At 44.5% G+C, this 22352-nt stretch overlaps 3 protein-coding genes and 1 non-coding gene across 13 annotated transcripts in view; 1 reads left to right on the top strand and 3 right to left on the bottom strand.

The window, feature by feature from the left end:
- The window catches only part of CNBD2 (cyclic nucleotide binding domain containing 2), a 65736-nt gene extending 63968 nt beyond the window's left edge, over nt 1-1768 (bottom strand). For all 5 annotated transcript variants that reach the window (XM_025932390.2, XM_086702088.1, XM_086702089.1 and 2 more), the window contains exon 1: nt 1508-1768. In XM_025932390.2, coding sequence (XP_025788175.2) covers nt 1508-1768 — 261 coding nt within the window. The remainder of the gene's footprint in view (nt 1-1507) is intronic.
- A 216-nt stretch (nt 1769-1984) lies between these two features.
- On the top strand, nt 1985-2781 carry SCAND1 (SCAN domain containing 1). The gene has a single exon (XM_025931911.2). The coding sequence runs from the start codon at nt 1985-1987 to the stop codon at nt 2525-2527; it is 543 nt and encodes a 180-aa protein (XP_025787696.1). The 3' UTR covers nt 2528-2781.
- Nucleotides 2782-3778: 997 nt separating this feature from the next.
- The window catches only part of PHF20 (PHD finger protein 20), a 172751-nt gene continuing 154177 nt past the window's right edge, over nt 3779-22352 (bottom strand). For all 6 annotated transcript variants that reach the window (XM_086702082.1, XM_086702084.1, XM_025931715.2 and 3 more), the window contains 4 exons: nt 20198-20393; nt 13907-14312; nt 11741-11924; nt 3779-6343 (listed from right to left, as the gene is read on the bottom strand). In XM_086702082.1, coding sequence (XP_086558208.1) covers nt 6201-6343; nt 11741-11924; nt 13907-14312; nt 20198-20393 — 929 coding nt within the window. In that variant the 3' untranslated portion in view covers nt 3779-6200. The remainder of the gene's footprint in view (nt 6344-11740; nt 11925-13906; nt 14313-20197; nt 20394-22352) is intronic.
- LOC112869725 (U6 spliceosomal RNA) lies at nt 15351-15457 on the bottom strand. The gene has a single exon (XR_003224389.1). It is a non-coding gene; the product is annotated as a U6 spliceosomal RNA (small nuclear RNA).

Here is a 22352-nt window from a genome sequence, read left to right as displayed (position 1 = left end):
CATCCACTTTCTCACAAAAGCCAGAAATCAGATTTGCATGTGAAATCTCCCAATTTTAAACGTCAATAACTAAAAAATATTCAAGACCCACTACATGACTTTCAAGGTTTTTAGGCTGTGAAAACTGTTCTGTGAGGATCCACTTCTACCTATCCAGGAGAGCACATCCTATGGGGGAGGCCAATTTTATATCAGGGCTGCTGGTGTATTGCAAGTTACAGTAAACAGGCCCACTCCTGCACAAAGCAGATACAAAACCCTTCACAGGAGGCTTCTCTCTCTGGGCCTTAGTTTCCCTACCTGTGAAATGGCAATACAAAACATAATTGTGAGTCAGCTGTCAAATAGAATATATCACTTACTGAAGGGCTGTCAGAGCTAGATGCTTTTATATGCACTGTCTCGCTGAATTCTCATGATTTCTGAGGTAAATTTTATTACCTCCACATTTTACAGATAAAAGAACTGTAGCTCAGAAATAGCAATTTACCTAATGAAGTCGGTAACAAACATTTAAAAAGCCCTTACTTTCCAAGAGCTTTAATGATTTAATCCTCTCAACAAGTCTCAAATGGGGGACACCACCAAGGCAGCCGCAGTGCAAACCATACACATAATTTAAAATTTTCTAGGGGCGCCTGGGTGGCGCAGTCGGTTAAGCGTCCGACTTCAGCCAGGTCACGATCTCGCGGTCCGTGAGTTCGAGCCCCGCGTCAGGCTCTGGGCTGATGGCTTGGAGCCTGGAGCCTGTTTCCGATTCTGTGTCTCCCTCTCTCTCTGCCCCTCACCTGTTCATGCTCTGTCTCTCTCTGTCCCAAAAATAAATTAAAAAAACGTTGAAAAAAAATTAAAAAAAAAATAAAATAAAATTTTCTAGTAGTCACATTTAAAAAGTAAAATGACACAGGTTAATTTTAATAATACACTTTATTTGACCCAACATACGCAAAATATTATCAATCTAACATGTTATCAATGTAAAAAATACTGAAATATTTTACCTTTTTTTTTTGGTACTACATCTTGTGTGTATTTTACATTACAACACATCTCAACTCCGACTAGCCACATTTCAAGGACTCAGTAAGCCCATGCGGCTAGTGGCCACCATATGGGGCAAGGCATCTACAGTCTATTTACTAATCTTAATGTTAAAAGCAGAACAGAGGCACTTGTCCCTTGGTTTCAAAGGACACGCAAAAAATAATTATGGCACAGTTCTTGAGCATACATTTCGTACCATGGCAGGGGCAAGTCTTACTATGTGTGTTGGGGATCTTCACACACCCTTGTATTTTGTCATCCTGTCAACAAGGCAAGTGCCTACCCTCCTCTTTTCAGGGAGAGAGGACTTCCCCGGGTCGAGACCTTCCCTACTGCCCGACCTCCGTCCCGCCATCCCGCTCCCGCCACCGGTCGGACGCCGGCCCCAGCGAAACCGTGGCTCGCTATCATCCTAGTCAGGGTCAAGTAAGGAGGCGTGCAAGCAGCGGTAGGTGCGGATCACCTGCGGGCCGAAGTGGATAAAGACCCCTCGGAGCTCCTCCTCCTCCTCCGGCTCGTCTTCCTCCCTCTCCTCCTCAGACTCCGACTCCTTTAACTGGTGCTGGGAGGAGCCATCGTGAAGAGAAGCCCAGCGCACGCCTAGCTGGGAACGCCGCCGCTCCCCCGTCACATCCACCTCCTGACTCCACTCGCTAACGCTAGGGGGCGCCGCTTCCGGGAGGTGGGACTCGGCTTCCGGGCTCTCTGGCGCCGAACTCATCATAGAAGCCAATGGAGACTTCCGCTTCCGGCAGCCTCGAGTCTTTTTGGGGAGTTGATGAGCTGGGCGCGCTGTCGGCCCTCCCCCGCCCGCCTGCCTGGAGGCCTTGTGGGATGGGCCTTGGCGCGCGAAACGTCTCCCTCCTCAGCCAGCGCCCGCGCAGACGCAGTGCTGAGCCCACGCCTGCGGAACAAAGGGTGAGGTCCGGAGCTAGGAGTCATGGCTGCGACGGAGCCGAGCTTGGCGGCTGCTGCGGGCCTCACGTCGCCGCCAGAGAAGGAGGAAGAAGGAGCCGGCCTGAGCTCAGGGCCGGAGCGTAACTTTGCGGCCTCCTCGTCGACCCCTAAGGCCCTACCGTCTGCCCCCGAACCCTCCAGTCCCAGCGCCGCGGTGTCTGAAGGGATTCCTACGCCTCCCGCGGCTGCCTCCGCGGCCCTGGAGCTGCCTCTGAGGCCCGCAGCCTTGGACTCCCCGCCGCTTGCCGAAGCCGCTCCGCGCTCCCCTCCGCAGCCTGGCGGCTCCCGACCCGGCCCCGAGACGTTCCGCCAGCGTTTCCGGCAGTTCCGCTACCAGGATGCCGCAGGCCCGCGGGAGGCGTTCCGGCAGCTGCGGGAGCTCTCGCGCCAATGGCTGCGACCCGACATTCGCACGAAGGAGCAGATCGTGGAGATGCTGGTGCAGGAGCAGCTGCTCGCCATCCTGCCCGAGGCGGCGCGGGCTCGGCGGCTTCGCCGCCGCTCCGATGTGCGCATCACGGGCTGAGCGGCGGAGCTTCGGGCGGCCGGGCTCGGGAGTTCTCTGGACTGGGGCCACTATCGAGTCCGGGGCTGAACCTGGCTCTCCATTACACGTTCCTGAGAAATGACTTTTGGGCAGCTCCAGTCGTCGGATATGTCCCTTTCGTTCGTCCTTTACTAGGTTTGTTTTCCCGAGCCTATTTACTTGCGACCTCCTTTTTGGCTGGTGGCGAGGCCAAGTTGGGAGCCCATGAGAATAAAGCCTTTGTTTTCTGTCCACTTGGCATTTGCTCGTTTTGTGGGATCATTAACGTGTTGGCTAGGCCTGGGCCTCCGCATCTGGAAAATTTTTCTCCTCGCCTCACAGGACCCCACTTGGGATTCCTTTGTTTAGTTGGGAGTCTACGGAAAGAGGGTTTTAACATTCTGGGTTCCGTATTCGCCCCGATGTCTCACTAGAATATGAAATTTGTTTTCCTACCTAAAAAGGTAGTGGAAAGTGGTTGTGGCAGGCAAATAGCAATTCGGCCATCAACCTGCCCTTGGGGCACGGGCTTCCCAAAAGACCCAAGCCAGAGGGCTATTTTAGTGTTTAATGCAGGTCCTTTTGGAGAGCTCCTTGCGAGCTTTGGTTTAAGTCTCCAAAGTGATTCTTGCCATATTTTAGGCCCCTAAGATTTAACAACTGGTGTGAACTAAAGAATTCTTTTATTGCCGGTTCTACTCATTTTAATGTCTCTCCCAACTGCCTCCCTTTATTATTTTTTTTAATGAGCAATTGCTTAGAGAAGAATTTGGCAACATTGTAATTCACAAGCTCTGTTGTGAAATCTTAAAGCCTCCTCTTCCTTAAGTCTTGTACCCACCCAGGAAGGAACTAATTGGGGTCTGTAGGCAGTTTGGATTGGCCTCAGAAAGATCCCAATTGCAATGGGTGCCATCTCTTAATATGAGGAAGGCCAGACCTATCTTCCCTTCACTGCTCTCAACAATTGTAATTTAATAAGTCTGCAGCTCACACCACAAAGCATGAGCCAGACTGGGTTAGAGGCTGGTGTAGGGGCATTTTACTTTTGAAATTATTAAAGACCCTTAGATGAATTCAAAATTCTTTTGCATACTTTCTTGGAATTTAGGATCTTAAGCTTGCATTTGCCTCCCTGCAGAAGATAAATCCGTTTACAGTGTAAAAGCAGATTTCCTTTAAAAAGTAAGGTTTATAGAAAATTATGTAATGCACATTAAAAGTAGGGTACAGAACTTTATAGTAACATGATTGAAACATAGCAACAAAAACCTGTTTTATTTTTTTCCAAATACAGATACAGAAGTTTGCATGTTTTGCAAATATTGCTTCAAAGCAACATTTCTATATACAGCGCCTTCTGTTCTAATAGCGCGTAAACATAGATATGTATCCACAGTGCAATGTTGGCTCATCAAGGGTCCACCTTGCATAACACCATTAAAGAAACAAAATGATTAGTCAAACCAGAACTGTTTTTGTCAAGGCAATTTTTTATAGGTGGATAGTTTTTCTCAAAAGAAAACTTAGGTAGTGTACATATTTCTAAACGGTAACAGTAATCTTTGCAAATAACAGTTTCCAGTGCTCCAACTTGGGGTTAATTCAACTTGACCCAGGAATTGGGGATGGAGCCCCTCAACATGGCTTTAAGTTAGAGAAGCACATTGAGGTTATCAGAACTTTGGGAGTAATCCCTGCTTTCCTAAGGACAAAAGTCATGATGAGTGAAATGGGATTATTTCCTTTACAAAATTTAAACAATAGACCCAGTAACAGCCACTTGGCAAAATTAGGGTAATTCAGTTTCTGCTTCCATTTTTGAGAAAGACATGAGATTGACTCCCTTAAAGTTGTAGCTTCTCCAGATGTGATGCTCAAATGTATTTTCAGAAAACAAAAATCAGTAATCTAATAATACAACAGTCATCATACCTCACAGTTGTGGCTACAGAAAATCATCCTGTTTCATCCCTTTTCAGACACACAATTCTATAATGTGGCTGTCTGATAAATTATGCAAAATATAGATGTCATGCACACTCCTTGAACATTTCTTCCCCCACCAGAAACGCCAATGTTAGCAATGGGAAAGAGCCTCTTGTAGAGGAATCACGTCAGCTTTACTACAGATGTCACAGCCACACGTATTCCCTCTGATGGATAAGCTACAGCAGGTCAACTGGTCCTAAATTCATTTTATATCAAATGGTGAAGAAATCACTGGACAGAGCATTCCCTGAAACAGATTTTGGTACAGAGGCCTTCAAGACCACAATGACCTATGTGCCTTAAAGGCCTAATCATTCCGAAGGTCGCTGGAGATACTGTCATTGCTATAGAGATAATGGCTACTTCACGTTTACATAGTAAATATTTGCAGCATATAACATTACAGATTCATAAACCCATAATTAACTTGTGAGTGTTAATGGACAACTGTGCTTTGATTTTTGCCTTTAGTGATAAGTAAACGGTGAAAGGGGTCATTTCCTCAAAGCATGGAACGTTTTCTTTAACTTTGTCTAGCAAGGAAAAACAAAACAATATAGCAATTACAGGTGGAACAGTAACCTGCAAAACTAACAAATATTGTCTCAAAAGGTACAAACTGTACCTGGACCTTAAGCAGCATAATCACCTTGACCTCACAAAAAAATATAAACAGGAAATCTAAAGTGTTAAAGTATATTAAAACAATTCTGAAAACGTCAACTACTGAACATATACCCTTCTGGGAAGGAGAAAAGCGGCACATGTAGAATCTGAAGTTTGTTTACAACAATATAAAATAAGGTAATTCCCCAAACCACATCCTTTGTAACAAATCTTTACAGTGAAAAGTGTTCAAAATTTTGGGAACCATTTTTTGGACATTAAATAGAACTGGGAAGCTGTCAATATTAAGAAGTGGGTAGAAAACACTGTCCTTCGGGTTCCAGACCCTGCCTGCTTCAGTTTGGAATTCCTCCTAGATTATTACAGCGAGATTCTAGTTCCTCCACAGGCTGTATGGGCTCTGCTACAAAAGACACAACCCAGCCAACTCTGGGGTAAAAGCATACAAAACTTGTCCCCGGTACCATGAAGTCATGCAAGACATGTGGTGAGAAAAGTGAAGAAGAGTCCTAAGGAGAAGGCAGGGCAGCCAAGGCCTCCGCTCCCTCCCAACCTCCACAGAATGTGAAGTCACGACATTCTCATGAAGCTGGAACAATGTAAATGATGCCTGCTGCCTAAATCCATGCCAGGTAGAAACCAGAAGGTTTGGCATGTGCCCCACCCTGACAAAAAAGTCAATTAAATAAGCTGCAAGTTGAATTTACAACTGTTTCCGACTAAACTTTTTTGGCTCTCATTCCATTTATCAGTGGCACGATTTCAAGTGAAGTTTGTGCAAAAAGACTCACTCACTCTCCATTCAACGATGTGCACAGAAGGGAATCCCAAGAGTCTATTTGCCACCTTCTTGGTAGGCTTCAAGATCAGAGTGCCCTGCCCTCCAGCAGCCAAAATGGCCCCTTTGTCCAATGTCCATCACACCCCTGCCCAGATCCCTGAAGTCAGTCGGTGTCACGTGCATTCGGCATGCTAGGTTTATTTATTTAAATATGCAAAGCTCCTCCTGCAGGTGCCCCAGGACTGTGCCCCCACTAGTTCTGGGTGCCCAGTTTCATGTTGAGCAGCAGAGTGCGATCTGCTGCACCTTGCCCAGGTCCATCAGCAGCTGCTTGATGCAATGTTTGAGCTGTGGAAGCCTGGCCAGCGGCTCTGGGGGCTCCAATTCCCCAGTGTAGTCCAGCCAGCTCTCCAACACTGTAGGCAGAAGAGAGAGAAGACCCAGTGAGTTCCCAACACTTCATCTGTAAGAACATCAGCAAGAATCTCAGCACCCTCTCCCATCTACTACTCACAGGGGGCAAGGAGGGAGGACCACTCAGGTGACACTGACTCTACACCCTCTCTACAAAGTATTACCCCTAGGACAAGGTTCAAATGCTTCAGAGCAGCACAGTCTAATAGAACTTTCTGCAGTGGAAATGGTTGATGTCTGTGTTGTCTATACAGTAACCACTAGCCACATGTAGCTAACTGAGCACTTAAAACCTGGCTGGTACAACTGTGTAACTAAATTCAAATTTTATTCAATTTTAATTAATTCAATAGCCACATATAACTAGTGACTACCGTATTAGTGTAGCTCTGGAGTCTAGAAGGCTTTAAAGAACCCACCTTTCTCAGTGTTACTCCCCATTATTTATAAGGCTTTCCCTCATTGGACATCAGAGATCCTAATGTTTTAGCCTCCTGTTAAGAAAAATAAGAATCTAGGGGACGTCTGGGTGGCTCAGTTAAGCATTCTACTCGGTTTTGGCTCAGGTCACGATCTTGAGGTTTGGGAGATCAAGCCCCACGTCAGGTTCTGTGCTAAACAACATGGAGCCTCCTTGGGATCCTCTCTCCCTCTCTCTCTGTCCTTCCTCTGCTTGTGTGTACTAGCACATGTGCTCTCTCTCTAAATACATAAACTTTAAAAGAAAATTTAAAGAAAAAAGAAAAATGAAGATCTAAAGGGATTTGAAAAGGTCTATTTTTATCACTGTAAGCTCTGATTTGCTTCATATTCTTATCATCAGTAGCACAGAATACTCTGATTTTATTTTCTAAGTATTTAATGTAATACGTCCAATTACTAATGATCTTGATTGTATTGGTTCAATACCTAAAAAGCTGCCTTGCCTCTGAGAGCAGGGATTTCTCTATAGAAGACGTTTATTCTTCCCCAAGCCATTCCCTGAAGCTCAGGCATTTGGGGGAGAGACCACATTGGAACCATACATCTTTGACATGAAGCCAGCCCCTCCAAGGAGGCCCTGTGCTCACCCTAGCTTGCCTGGAGCCTTTCTAGTTCATAAATCAACTTGTACTGAGCATTTTCTGGACCCTTGAGCCAAAGGTACAGAAAGAGCAAGATGCACCCAGTGCCTGTTCCTCATGTAGCTTACAGTCTCACACATAATCCTTGTCCATCCTCAGATTTGGCCCTCCTTCTTTCTTCGCACCTTTCAAAATTCTTTGTTCCCTATAAGTTACTTCTCAAAGAAATCTTCCCCAACTCTACCCCCTGAATCTGGTCGCTGGGTTAAGAACGCTGTGCGATCACATGTTCTCCTCCTCTGGAGTACTTACCATGGTTTATAATTATATGTAATGGGATAATTTAATTAATACCTAGCTCTACCACAAGATCAAGCTCCATGAGGGCAGAGGCCAAGTCTGCCTTGCTCACCACGATATCTCTAACACTCAATTATGCCTGAAACATAGTAGGCACTCAACAAAGGCAGTGGGAACGGCCTAGCAAAGCGCCCCACTGACTGCTCGGGCTTCACAGAGCTCACCTACCACCCTCTGCTTTCTTGTTGGTATTTGGGGATTCCAAGAAGGAGAAACGGTCCCTCCCCTTCATCCCAACAAGTACAAGGACTTGAAAATAAGAAAAATAAGACTGCCTTCTCAGACATGAACTTGAAAGCCAAGAGTAAAGGATCAAAGTCATGTGAGAGTACTAGTGACCTGCTGAGCAAGAAAAACTCCATGGTGACCAATTTCAATACATCAGTAAGTCTTTAAGGAAAAAAACTAGAAGGGGGCACCTGGATGGCTCAATCAGTTGAGTGTCCAACTTCAGCTCAGATCATGAATCTTATGGTTTGTGGGTTTAAAACCCACACTGGGCTTATTTGCTGTCAGCATCTGAGCCTGCTTCGGATCCTCTGTTCCCCCTGCACCTCCCTTGCTTGTGTTCTCTCTCTGCATCCCTCAAACATAAACAACAACAACAACAAACAAACAAAAAAAAAAACTAGGAGACAGGGGACTGCTTAGCAAAAGGGCATGAGAATAAACAGAATAAATGGAGAAAAAGGCCAAAAGTCAATGCCGGAAGAGCCCATCTAGATGAGTGTAGAAAAAAGGCAGTCAGGATTCGCTGCATCAATTCCGACAGAATGTCAGTCAGTCCATCTTTCCTTGACAAGATGATCCTACAACTGCTGAGAGACCCCTCTTATGGTCTTGTAACTACTTCAGATTTGGTACCAGGTTCACCAAAGACATACCCCAACACTATGGTGACCTGGGAGGCATGCACAGGGAGAAAGAACACCAGACTAGAAGACTCTAGGCTACTCAGTATTCTCTGAGCTTGGTGAAGAGGAGGGTTTAGAGACCCTAAGGTGGAAGCCTTCTCTCTAGATCTGCAGGACTGAAGACCAGACCCAGAACTGTATGTATTAGTAGCCACTAGTATCTTCTCTGGAGCCCAACATCCAGCAGGCCAGTCTTCTTTCTGTACTGTGTTCTGGACCATCACCCCATTTCTCTTTTAAGGAAGCTCAATAGCTTCTCAGCAATGTAATGATTCTAAGCAATGCAGGAGGTCACACAGGTAAAGTTTCATTTCAAATACACTCTCTCAGACCATCCAGATAGAGGCCAATGCTCCTTAAGGTAACATTTTTTTCTTAAAATAGTATTGCTCATGCTGGGGTGCCTGGGTGGCTTGGTCGGTTGAGCGTCCGACTCTGGCTCAGGTCATGATCTCGTGGTTTGTGGGTTCGTGCCCTGCATCAGGCTCCGTGCTGACAGCTTGGAGCCTGGAGCCTGCTTTGGATTCTGGGTCTCCCTCTCTCTCTGCCCCTCCCCCACTCATGTTCTGTCTCTCTCTCAGAAATAAACAAACATTAAAAAAAAATTTAAAAAAAAGTATTGCTCATCCTAAAAGATTCAATATTTTCATGATCATTAAAAATCTTTTGTTTACAACTGTTTACACTACTAAATTATTAAGCTATGGTTAATACTAAAACAATAACTTTTTTTTTTTAAATGTTTTTATTTATTTTTGAGACAGAGAGAGACAGAGCATGAGCAGGGGAGGGGCAGAGAGACAGCAAAACACAGAATCTGAAGCAGCCTCCAGGCTCTGAGGTGTCAGCACAGAGCCCGGACGCGGGGCTCAAACTCACGGACTGTGAGATCATGACCTGAGCTGAAGTCGGACGTTTAACTGACTGAGCCACCCAGGAGCCACAATAACTTTTTAAAAGTATAAATTAGTCAATATAATAGCTTACGAGGCTACTTCTTAAAAGGAATACTGTATCCAAATTCTTATAAAAGCTCAGTTTATCTTAATGGTATTTGGATGAAGAGTTGTCTCTACTGTAGCTGAAATAAAATAGGATTCTGATAAAAATACAATAGAAAAGTCTGTCTGAATAAAGTCTTTAAGAATTATAATTGATTTTCACACTTCAGAGCCTGGAGTTTCAGAACAAGAACAGAGTATGTGACCCCAGATCAGCAGGACACATAAGAGGCCCTCAAGCAGGTCAGAGAAGGGAGTCCAGGCTTATCCTTCTCACCACAGTGGCCATGAGACTGGGTGGGAACAGCAAGTCAGTGAGTAAGAAGTGGGTAAACTCTGGGACACCTGGGTAGCTCCATCAGTTGAGCGTCCGACTTTGGATCAGGTCATCTTGCTACTCACGGGTTGGAGCCCCACATCAGGCTCTGTGTTGACAGCTCAGAGCCTGGAGCTTGCTTTGGATTCTGTGTCTTCCTCTCTCTCTCCCCATCCCTGATCATACTCTCTCTCAAAAATAAACAAATCTTAAAAAAATTTTTTTAAAAAGAAAAAAAAAAAGAAGTGGGTAAACTCTGATGTCTGCTCTAAGGCCAGGCTCCTCTGGCAACAGAATATTCTCCCTGTTTCCACAGTGCTAATCCAGGGACCCAGAACCACTCCTACTGCCATTCTCTCAAAACCCATAATTTCTAGTCTGGCATTTAATCCTCTTTTAACTAGCAAATAGCAAGGTTTTCAGACAGTGGCATCAGTTACAATTCTAAGGAACCCAAGAAAACCTTTTAGGAGTAAAAGAGACAGAAACACTCCCCCTTCAGAAATGCCCTCAGAAGGGACCCTGAATTAGTCTCCCATTCCTAGTTCCTCAGGAGTGCCTCAGAGGCAGGAAAGAAGCATAAAGGCATAGAGTTCTCACTTTCCTCCAACAGGGTAACCCTTTCCCAGTCAAGCCAGTCCTTTCATTACCCACCGAGTCACCCCCTCTCTAGCAGAAAACCTCACTCTCTTCAAGGCTCCACTTCACACCCAAGACTTCCAGAAAGCATTCCTGTTTCCCCTCACACACTTCTTTGGCAGGGCCTCAGCCATACACGTGCCCTGACCTATGGGCCCTCATGACTCTAGCTCGCATAACATATGGTATTTTTCTGAGTTATTTCATGAAAGTAGTTTTATGTCCCCAATATAGTAACAGTAGACAATATATTCAGAATCCTCAAACGGAATATTTATTTATTTTTAAAATTTTTTTAACATTTATTTATTTTTGAGACAGAGAGAGACAGAGCATGAACAGGGGAGGGTCAGAGAGAGGGAGACACAGAATCCGAAACAGGCTCCAGGCTCCGAGCTGTCAGCACAGAGCCTGACGCGGGGCTCGAACTCACGGACCGCGAGATCATGACCTGAGCCGAAGTCGGCCGCCTAACCGACTGAGCCACCCAGGCGCCCCGGGAATATTTATTTTTAAATTTGGCTCCATTTTAAGATTGAAACAAAAAAATTAAAAAATAAGTGAACTATCAAGAAGGAATTCTATCTTCAAAAACCAAGCTGGTGACATTCTAGGGATCAAAAGTCTGAACTTGATCAAGTTTATCATGACAAGGCCCATCTGTTACCACTAACACCTGGGAGAAATACCCAGAGGCTACCCAAATGACTGAGTCAAGTTCTTAAATCTCTACTGATAAAGAAGAAAGGCCTCATTTTAGATTTTTATGAAAGGCTGAAATAAAAGGTTTCTTCAGATTAATCCTCAAAGACATCCAAAACCTCTACTAAGTCAAAGTTGAAATTCCTCACAGAACTTGGTTGGCAAAGGTTTGCTCAGATCGCACACAGCCTGCAGAGAGTCCAGGCACTCTTTCGCACTCTGCTTTGCAGAAGGCACTGGGTAAGTGAAGGAGGCCTCCTGATATCACACAGACCTTAGCAGTGCTTGGTAAATACTAAAAGTAAAGCTTGCCCATCTTGAGAGAAGGATGGGGGTGGATGAGACTGAAAAGAAAGGAGGCAAGAATACAGCTGTCTGTGGAGAGCCAGAGAAGGAGTCCTACCATCCAGCTCCTTCTCGATGGAGTCCATCCTATGTGTGACTTCATCCTGAAGAGATTCCACATGGGTCAGCAAGTTAAACTGCCACTGGTGCTGGGAGCTCAGCAGCCCCTCTCCTCCTCTGTCCAACAGCTTCCGAGCCGGGGCTTCCTCAGGTAGGACCTTTTTGGAGACATATTCCCTCACCTAGGAATGCAATGGCATTTAAGTTACTGAGTGGAGACAGTTCCCAGTCCCTTCTCAAACAGCCAGTGTTTGCAACCATCTGAAAAACCAGTTACAGCTTGAATATTCCAAATCTCTATCTCCTTCTCCTCCTGTCTTGCACACCAGGCAGAAGCATGTACCAATCGCAAACACCACAAGGCAGCACGGGCCTCAAGGCCTCATAGCTGCTTCCCAGTGACTGGCCCAATGCCCCAGTCTGAAATAGGCCTCATGGAATGGCTCTAGAGCCCTGAGGTTAGAGTAGAGCAGGGTGGGTGCAGACAGGGGTTAGTATGTTAGTTGGCAGGAATCAAAGCAGTGTTAAGTCCTCGTTCCATGTCCTGCTGAATGTGTGAGCCTGGATTAGTTCTTCTGCCTCTCTGAGACTCTGTTACCTTACAGGAAAGATGGAAGTAGTAAAACCTATTTTAAAGGTTCATGAGAATGAAACAGGATAAGGTTTATAAAACACAGTGCTGGCTTAAGGTCAGCTTGCCATCAACGAAAGAGATTTTTAATCATAGTTGTCTTGCTTAGGCCCAGTATTTTCTCATTTTTTTATTATGGGGCAGCTATCTCTAGGAAATCTGCCTAGTCTTCAGGATCACACTTTCTCTGGGGTTTGTGATCTCAACCATTCATTCATTCATTCATTCATACATTCATTCATTTGAAATGAAATACAGCCTAGCTAATATTTATTTAGAGCTGACTATGCAAAGCTTTGTGCTGAGAGCTTTTCACAGATACACTGCACAATAATGGAGAGGACACAGTCACTGGCCTCTCCCACAGGAGACATATCCAAGGAGGTAAAGTGACCTGCTCATGTATCACACAGTACATGTCTAAGCTCAGACTTGAAACTGGGTCTCACGAGCCTTGCCCAGCACTGTTTAGACACTGGCAAGGGCACAGGCTGAATGAGGTACAATGCCCACCTTTGAGGGGCTTATAATCTAGGATGCCCCACCTGGCAGTATGTACTAACACATCTAAAGCTGGTGACGCCAACCACAGGGTAAAGTCTGAAAGGAAGGATAACAAGGATGGAGAAACTCTCCAATTACACAAAGCCCTACTGACCAACTGAGGACAGGACAGAATAACACCAGTGAATAGTTAAAGATGATAACATGAGCAGGACAACACAAAAGGCTCTAGAAGAGCATGACTTAAATAACAAAAAATTGAGAGGTATTCTTGGGAAAGGTGATGAAAGCAGCAAATATTCTGACGAAATGGACTCTTCTTATGTCAAGGCTACAAAGTTAAATGTCAAAGTAAAGCTATCACAAAATTGTACTGAAAACCTTATTCTTAACAAAACACTTGGCTCATCCTTTGCTCATGCTAAGAATCAGCAGCAAGTTGGAATTACAATGTAAACCCTGTTAAGGAAAAAACTCATTTTCCTAACTTACTTCCATTTATCAAGTGCCAGTCAACCCTTTTCTCCTTGCTTCTTCCCACCTCCACCCCCAAACCCTAATGATTATGTGGTTTTGTGGACATTTCCTGCAATCAATGATCTCTGGTTTACCTGGTCTCTCCTGCCTTTGCACCCATTTTTACAGACCAAAAACATACCTACGATAAGCACATTTAAATACAATCTTAGACTAAAAACAATTTTACAACAAACTTCTCCCAAAGAACCCTAAGGAGGGGAACTCAAGCATTCATACACTAAATTAAGAACAAATAATACATGTGGGGGCACCTGGGTGGCTCATTCGGTTAAATGTCCAACTTCGGCTCAGATCACGATCTCATGGCTTGTGAGTTTGAGCCCCGCGTCGGGCTCTGTGCTGACAGCTTGGAGCCTGGAGCCTGCTTCAGATTCTGTGTCTCCCTCTCTCTCTGTCCCTAATCCATTCACATTCTGTCTCTGTCTCTCTCAAAAATAAATAAACATTAAAAAAAAAAAAAAAAAGAACAAATACATGTGAACCACATACCTTTAGGGAGCTAGATTTGGAGTCACTGTCCCCCCTACTCCTGTCTTGGTCTAGAGGCCAGCCCAGACGCGGAGAAAGAGAATCATCACCGTTCTCACGGAGGGGGTTGACTGCATCGTCGAGGGCAGAGCCCCGTGTTTCCACCACCAGCTTCTGCTCCACAGCAGGGTAATAGGCGCGGGGCTTCTGATAGCAGTGCTCGCTGGTGATATAGGACTCCTCCACAGACCGGGGTAGGGGCAGGGGCAAGGGCTTCTCCACTGCCCCATTCAAAGTTCTATAGCTTGGGACTTCCTCCTTGCTCCTGGCTTCAGTAACGTGGATGTGTTTGGAATGAGGTCTCCCCTCCCCTGAGTGCTGTTTCCAAGGCTGACACCACAGCTGCAGATCAGGATGCTGTCTGCTTCTGTTGGGAGGGAAACATAGAAAGGGCTCTAGAGTACCTGGGACCACTACAGGGGTTTCTCCCAATAGGAAGAGGAGTTCCCACTTGGGCCATTTGGCCACAAGCCACCATTTGCCAAGCAAAAAGGAACATAAATCCATGGTCTCTGAGGAGACCACTTGCAGGCAAGCTCCCACTGTGGACTCACTCACAGTGAGTAAGACTGGACTTGGAGTCAGAAGACCTGACTAGATTTCAGTTCAACCACTGATTAGCAGTGCAGCTGGGATGAGTCACTCAGCCAGACTCATTCCCATTCCTTCCTCTGCAGAACTAGACTAACCCTCTATCTGCCATTAGCCACTGAATTTGACACAGATTAAGTGAATTAATTCAAATAAAAGTACTCTGTTGGCAGCAAAGTACTCTTCAAATGTAAGTTACTAAAAATAACCTTAACTTATTAATAAGTAGGCATGATAACCCTGGTGTGCAATAGCACTCGGTTACAAAAATACACTGATGACGGGGCAAGGGGGTAGGAATCAAAGTCATCTACATAAAAGCTGTTAATAATTTTTTTTTAATTTTTCTAAAATCTTTTATTCTCACCATCCCAAGGAGCAAACCTTATTGTTAAAGAACAGAGATTCTGGGGTGCCTGGGTGGCTCAGTCGGTTAAGCGTCCAACTTCAGCTCAGGTCACGATCTTGCGGTTTATGGGTTCAAGCCCTACATCAGGCTCTGTACTGACAGCTCAGAGCCTGGAGGCTGCTTCGGGTTCTGTGTCTCCCTCTCTCTCTAACCCCTCCCCCACTTGCACTCTGTCTCTCTCTCTCTCAAAAATAAGTAAATGTTTTAAAAAAATAAGAAAGAAAGAACAAACGAACAGGGGATTCTGATCCTTTTTTGAACCACAAGTCCCTTTGAGAATCTGTTTGAAAGCCCTACCTACATGTATGTGCACCTAAAACTGTGTTATCACTTTAGTCTTCCAGAATCATTCACTGTTTTAGTTTTGAACCAATAGAGGGTCATTAAATTAATCTATTGGATCATAATCAGTTGTAGCGCTTCACGAATTTATGCATTATCCTTGTGTAGGGGCCAGACTAATCTTCTCCATATGGTTCCAATTTTAGTCTACGTACTGCCGAAGCGAGCATCATAATCAATCGTAGAAAAAAGAAAAACAGAATATAAAATATTAGAGTGTACCATTCTAAGAAAGAGTAGCTGTCCTGTGAAATTTTAGTTTCAATTCTATACATGTGAGTAATTTAAAATGTATTTCTTACTGCGGGATACACATTTTAAGTTTAAAAGCCACTACCCTAGATAAACTTCACCTTTTACCTCTTCTTTACTACCCAAAACTTCTATTATTACCTTTGATCATTAAATGAAAAGAAGGAAAAAAGGAAGGAAGGGAGGGAGGGAGAGAAGGAAAACACAACAGTGGATTTCTTGAATAAGACCCATCAGTTCCCAGAGTTCCTGGCTGGGAAGGCAGTGCCCTCTAGGGAGCGTTTGGAAACAAAGACACAGACAGGTGCTACCTACTCCTATTTGGTTCAGAGATGGACAGATATGTGAAGTGACCTTTCTAATTGCCACAATGACTGACAGGTACTACTGACATTTAGTTCATTGAATCCGAGAATGCCTGACATTCTATAATGCTTCGAACAATCCTACATGATTGGGATAAAGAAGAATCATCCCACGATATAGTCAACAGTGTCTTCCCAGCCCCCAACTGAAAAACACTGAAACCAGATCAGCAGAAAATCACAAACTTAACTCATCAGCAACTCCATATATGGGTACCCCTCCACACCTACTTGACTGAAGCCTTCCTGCACAAATGGAATAGACCAGAGTGATCTTACAGAACCTAACATTCTGTTCCCAAGGAGCTACAACTAACCTCTCTCACTTCTCCCACTCCAGCAATCACCAACACCCCTTCTATCCACTGGGGAAGGAGAGGAAATGAGGAGAGTATCAAGGCAGCCTAGGTCCCTGGATCGCCCCCAAGGGGGTATCACAGCCTGTACCAGGAATCCAAGACACCAGACACACCTCTGAAATCCTAACTGCATCAGGAAAAATGAGGATCACTGTTAACTTTCAAGTGTACTTAGTCTGAAATCTGTTAACTGGAGCATATAAGCCACAATATAGACCTTCTCTTGCATGAAAATCACAAGTCTTTGCTTCCTCCTCCCTAGAATTTTTGCCCTCCCAGGTAAGACCTAAAACCCCAGCTACTACTCCACACAAAGATAACCCTGGCCTTTCTTTGTGCACCCTGTCAATCATGAAGATGGTACGTATAGCCACGTGTCACTTTTTAAATGACAACAAATGCTCTGAAGTTACTGAGTTTTGCATTTGAAAATAATAAACCTGCCAAGCCACTTAGGAACAGTATTTCTGAGAATGAAGACCTAGAGCTTGTGACAACAGAGACTATCCATGTGTACACATACTGGGATCACCTCCCTCCCCGCCCCCAGGATCTTTTCTCCACATATAATGATGAACAAGATCACCCTATACCCTCTTCTGAATTGCTAGGAGAAGTCAGATTTAATTCCAGTACAAAGTCACTGCTATAAAGATGAAGGATCTAGGGGGCGCCTGGCTGGTTCAGTCAGTGGAACATGCGACTCCTTATCTCAGGGGTGAGTTCAAACCCCATGTTGTGTATAGAGATTACTTAAATTTTTTTTTAAAAAGATGATTCAGGGATCAGAGATTCGGAAGGGAGAAAGTTCCGGGATATGGGTTAGGGTAAGGAGCAATGGCATTTAGTAAGAAGAAAGAGAACACCATCTGATTGAAACCTCAAATGAAAAGAAATATGACAAAGTTTATAATCATGAACATAACCTGAGGCTTTCCAGGACCGCACATGGACCACCTTCTACCTGCCTCGATTTCTGGCATCTCATTAAGAAGAAATTAATTTGGTATACATGGGGTAAAGCTTTCTGGTTTTATAAAATGTGAGGGAAAAGCTTGTCGCTGACATCTTAATCCAGGGCTGTCACTTGATTCAGTTCACCTCAACAGATACTATCACAGTGACAGCTAACTTCCCCCAGCAACTACCTCCCCATTCTCTTAACCCCACCTCCATCCTCACTCCAGGGTTCAAACAGAGCACATAGCTAGCCTTCCCCGCAGTTAGGTGCGTCCATGAAAACTGCCTGCTCTCTCCTGTCTTTCTTTTCCCCTGGGGGCTGAACAGTTGAGGTACAGGTGAGGCTGTTTCAAACATGCAGATGAGAAGAACCCCAATGGAATGCCAGAGCAATAAGACAGAAGGAACCCAAGTCCCCAGGCCCACAGATGGAATCCTGGAAAAAGGCCATCTACCTGATCTGGAACCTTGCCTACTCTTGGACCGTTCATTATGGAAAAAGAAGATTCCATTTTGTTTTAGCCTCTATTTGGGGGATTCCTGTTATAGAACCTTTGCTTTTACCCAAATCAATATATATCAGGTCTGAATGTGCCCTTGCTCACCCGCTCATCTGTCATTCCAGTTCTTGAAGCTAGGCCTCTGTGCACCAGAATCACCAGAATACAAGAGAAAGTTCTACCATCCCAGGGCTCTGACACTCTGCCTGATGCTGAGGGCCTCTAGGACTAATCTGCACAAAGGAAACCTTGTTGGGGAGTGGCCTGTCATGTCTAACTCATGGCACTAGCTTGTCATTGTTGATGGTCCCCTGTGGAAAGGCTCATGGGAGAACCTGAGAAAGTTCTTGACAAGAGAATCAATCCCTTACACAGACTGTGCTGATACTGGAAGAAAATGCATGAAACCACTGAGAGACAGTTAGAAAGGTTAGGACAAGTACTTGACAGGAGCTAGGCCTGGAGTTCTAGACGGGACTCTACCCCTGGAAGTCATGGGAGAGCAGCTGTGCCATGCAAGGCCCCAGATGACCTATTTGGTAAAGTGGGGGTAAGTTATAAAAGCCAACAGACCGAGTAAGAGTGATATGTCTTTCTCAGAGCTTACATGAACTTGGGTCATCTAACACATAGAGTGCAACCACAGAAGGGAATTCACACTTAGTTTAGCTCCTCAAAAGCCAGAAGCATAGTACCAGAACACCTAAAACTTCTTTGCATGAGCAAACCATGAAGAGAAAATACTTACTGAGCAACCACTATGCTGGAGAGCAGGCCTGCCAACATGGTCTTTTCCAGCAGCTTTCAATTTTACTTTGTTTACCAGTCAAGGGTGTTTAGGATGACTGGATAAACAAAATGCAGTATTACATACAATAGAGTATCATTCAGCCTTTAAAAAGGAAGGAAATTCTGATACAGGCTGTAATACAGATGAACTTTTCTTTTTTAAATTTTTTTTAATGTTTATTTATTTTTGACAGAGAGAAAGAGAAAGACAGAGTGCGAGTGGGGGAGGGCAGAGAGAGGGAGACACAGAATCTGAAGGAGGCTCCAGGCTCTGAGCTGTCAGCACAGAACCCAATGAGGGGCTCGAACTCACAAACCGCGAGATCATGACCTGAGCTAAAGTCGGACACCTAACTGAGCCACCCAGGCACCCCCAGATGAACTTTTGAAGACACTGTGCAAAGTGAAATGAGCTACTCACAAAGGACAAATACTATAGGATCCTATTTATATGAAGTACCTAGTCATATTCAGAGACACACAAAGTAGAATGACAGTCATCAGGGGCTGGGAGGAGGGAAAATGGTAAGAAGTTGTTTAACAGATACAAAGTTTCATTTTTGCAAAATGAAGAGTTATGGAGATTGGTTTCAACAGGTGAATGTACTTAACACTACTGAACGGTATATTAAAAAGTTAAGATGGTAAATTTTATATTATGTATATTTTACCACAATAAAAAAAATTCAGGGGGCGCCTGGTGGCTCAGTCGGTTGAGTGTTCAACTTCAGCTCAGGTCATGATCTCACAGTTCATGAGTTCAAGCCCCACATCAGGCTCTGTGCTGACAGCTCGGAGCCGGAGCCTGCTTCAGATTCTGTGTCTCCCTCTCTCTCTGCCCCTCTCCTGCTCATGCTCTCTCTCTCTCTCAAAAACAAACATTAAAAAAAAAAACTAAAAAAGAAAATTCAGAACTGTATAGCAAAATAGTAAACAAACTAAACTATATATACATACACCATATTTTGATAATGGTGGTGGTTACAAGGGTCTATACATTTGTCAAAACTCAATGAACCCTTGGGGTGCCTGAGTGGCTCAATCGGTTACTTCGGCTCAGGTCACAATCTCATGGTTCATGAGTTCAAGTCTGACTTGGGCTCTCTGCTGTCAGCACATAGCCCACTTTGGATCCTCTGTCCCCCTCTCTCCCTGCTCCTGCCCCACAGGCATGCAGGCACACACACACTCTCTCTCTCAAAAATGAATAAACATTAAAAAAAAAAACCTAGGGCTGCCTGGGTGGCTCAGTTAAGCATCCAACTTCAGCTCAGGTCATGATCCCACAGTTTGTGGGTTTGAGCCCTGTGTCCGGCTCTGTGCTGACGGTTCAGAGCCTGGAGCCTGCTTCAGATTCTGTGTCTCCCTCTCTCTCTGCCGCTCCCCTGTTCCCACTCTGTCTCTTTCTCTCAAAAATAAACAAACATCAAAACATAATTAAAAAAAGAACCCTAAATGAACCTTTAAGATTAGCAAACTTAATTATATGTAAATTATACCTGTATATGGTTGATTTTTTTTTCAAAAAAATGTTTATCGTGTAACTGAGAATTTTTAGTAAAGGTCTCAAACTCATTTGTCTTATCACTGATTTTGTGTCTTTCCAATTTTTCAAATTTATCCTGCCCTCCCCCGCCACGATGTCAGATGTGACTCCTCCCCAAAGCTGCAGGTGCCGCACTTACTGTAAGATGCTCATCTTGAGCTGCAGGCCATGCAGAACCTCGATCACTCTCTGCACATCTCCAAGAAGCTGGTGGGTGGCCACAATCTTCTTGGCATTCTGGTGGGAGTAGTTCTCTTCTAAGAATGCCAGGCCATGCATATGTCCCCTGCTCAACCACTCCTTGTCATACCAGTACTTGAAGCCAGGCCTCTGACCTAAAGCAGTGACAATAAGAGAGTTAATACATGGCCTGATGGAAACCACTGCATCATTGTACAATCATCACATAAATTATTGGAAGGATGGATTGGTGTGTTCATTTTATTCATTCATCCAATATACATTTACTTGGCACCAATATACATTTACTACATGCCAGGCTCCCTAATAGGGGTTGGGGATAAAGCAGTAAGATGTAAATTTCCTGAACTCCTAGAACTGGCCAGAGGTGGAGTGGGAACCTGGGTACCTCTTTAAATTTAAATCACATCATTACCTCTCCTATTTAAAACCTTCAATGACTTCCTACTACATACAAAAGAAAAGCCAAAGCCCTAACACTGGCCTAATGAGGCCAACAGCACCCAGCTCCTTCCTGCCCTCCTTGCCTTACCCTTACAGTGGCCTCCTTTCAGTTTCTGGAACATATCCCACTTTTCAGTCTTAGGATCTCTATCCTAACATCCTCTCTGTCTGGAGTACCATTCCCCAAGCCACAGAACTGGCATCTTTCCACCTCCTCAGAGAGGCCTTTTGTTATCTTCCAAAGTAAGAAAGCCTCTTCAAAAGCCTCCTACTCATTCCCTATCTGGTTGCTTCCTTCTCCCCGCCCCCCGCCCCCCCCCACCCCAAAGCATTCATCCCTATCTAACATCTTCTTGCTTATTTTACTTATTCTGACATCTGTTTCTGGCGCCAACTCCACTAAGAGCAAGAATAATAGGAAGCACCTTATTTATAGTTGTAACCCCAGCATTTAGCAAAATACATCTGAAATGGATTTATCAAATGAAAACAAGGTTCAAATCCTCCTTCCAACTGTCACATACCACCTTACTAAATAGTCAGGCACTCTCCCTTCTCTGAACCTCCATTTCCCATCTGTTAAAGTGACATATGAATTGGATGGTTTCAGTGAGCTTATTCATTACAGGGATCCTTAGGAAGAACTGAAAACACAACCATACATGACTTGGTGGTGTTTCCTGCTCCAAAAGCCTAGAGAACAGATTTCAACCAGACAGGCATTTTTACCTCCCGCTATCTATAAAAACCGTTAAATAACCCATGTAATATCTATCAAGGTCCTTGGGCTCTTTCTGGCTTTACTAAAACACATGGTAGGGATGCACCTCGATTCTGTTAAAAACATCTATAAGTAACCTTTAAAGAATAAGTGTTAGGTTAAATTCCTGGCCCAAGACACTGCAGAGTCAAACACTGCAGAGTCAAACACTGCCTTTAAATGTAAAAGACAGCACTCAATTCAAGGAGGAGTCTATTTGCAGTGTTGGCAATTAGAGTTGTAAAAGTTCAAAGGAGTGCAGAGGAGTTGATGAAGATGGTGTGTATGATTTGTAAAAAGGGGGAAACGGAGGGAAGGAGTGAGAGAAAATAAAGTAAACAGATATGTAAACAGTGCCAAGGAGCCCCAGGGATTATGTGTGGCCTCTCAGAGGCAGCTGCTGCAGGAGGGGCCTGAGCAGCAGGATTCAGAGCAGTAACACCTGTTTTACAAGACAAAGGTCAAGGCAGTGGTTCTCCTCTCCTATCTAGCATTATCTGGCTGACTGACCTTGGCCCCTTCATGTTCCTTCTGGGCCTATATTTGCTCACCTATCAAATATCAGGGCTAAACTGAGTGGTCTCTGAGATCCTGCCCATGGATAGTATTCTATGATTCACAGACTAATCTTCTGACCATATTCTTTCCTCGGGAAAAAGCAGCAAGTGGGCAGATTCCTCTCCATCTATAGACTCATCCAGCACAAGGAGATACAGTACCATGACTGAGGTCATCAGGTCCCAAAGGGACACACTTGCTAGAAAACAAACTATAGTGACTAGACCCTCCCTACACAACCAACAAAATCAAGATTTGGCCCCACAAGCCAGTTTTAATTCCAATTTTCTTTATGAGATTGGGAAAGTCATTCATGTCCCTAGGCACCAAT

This window comes from Puma concolor, chromosome A3 (assembly GCF_028749965.1).
Source record: "Puma concolor isolate L17-30 chromosome A3, mPumCon1.1.hap2, whole genome shotgun sequence".
Classification (NCBI taxonomy): Eukaryota; Metazoa; Chordata; class Mammalia; order Carnivora; family Felidae; genus Puma; species Puma concolor.
This window is presented reverse-complemented; position numbering and strand designations above follow the sequence as displayed.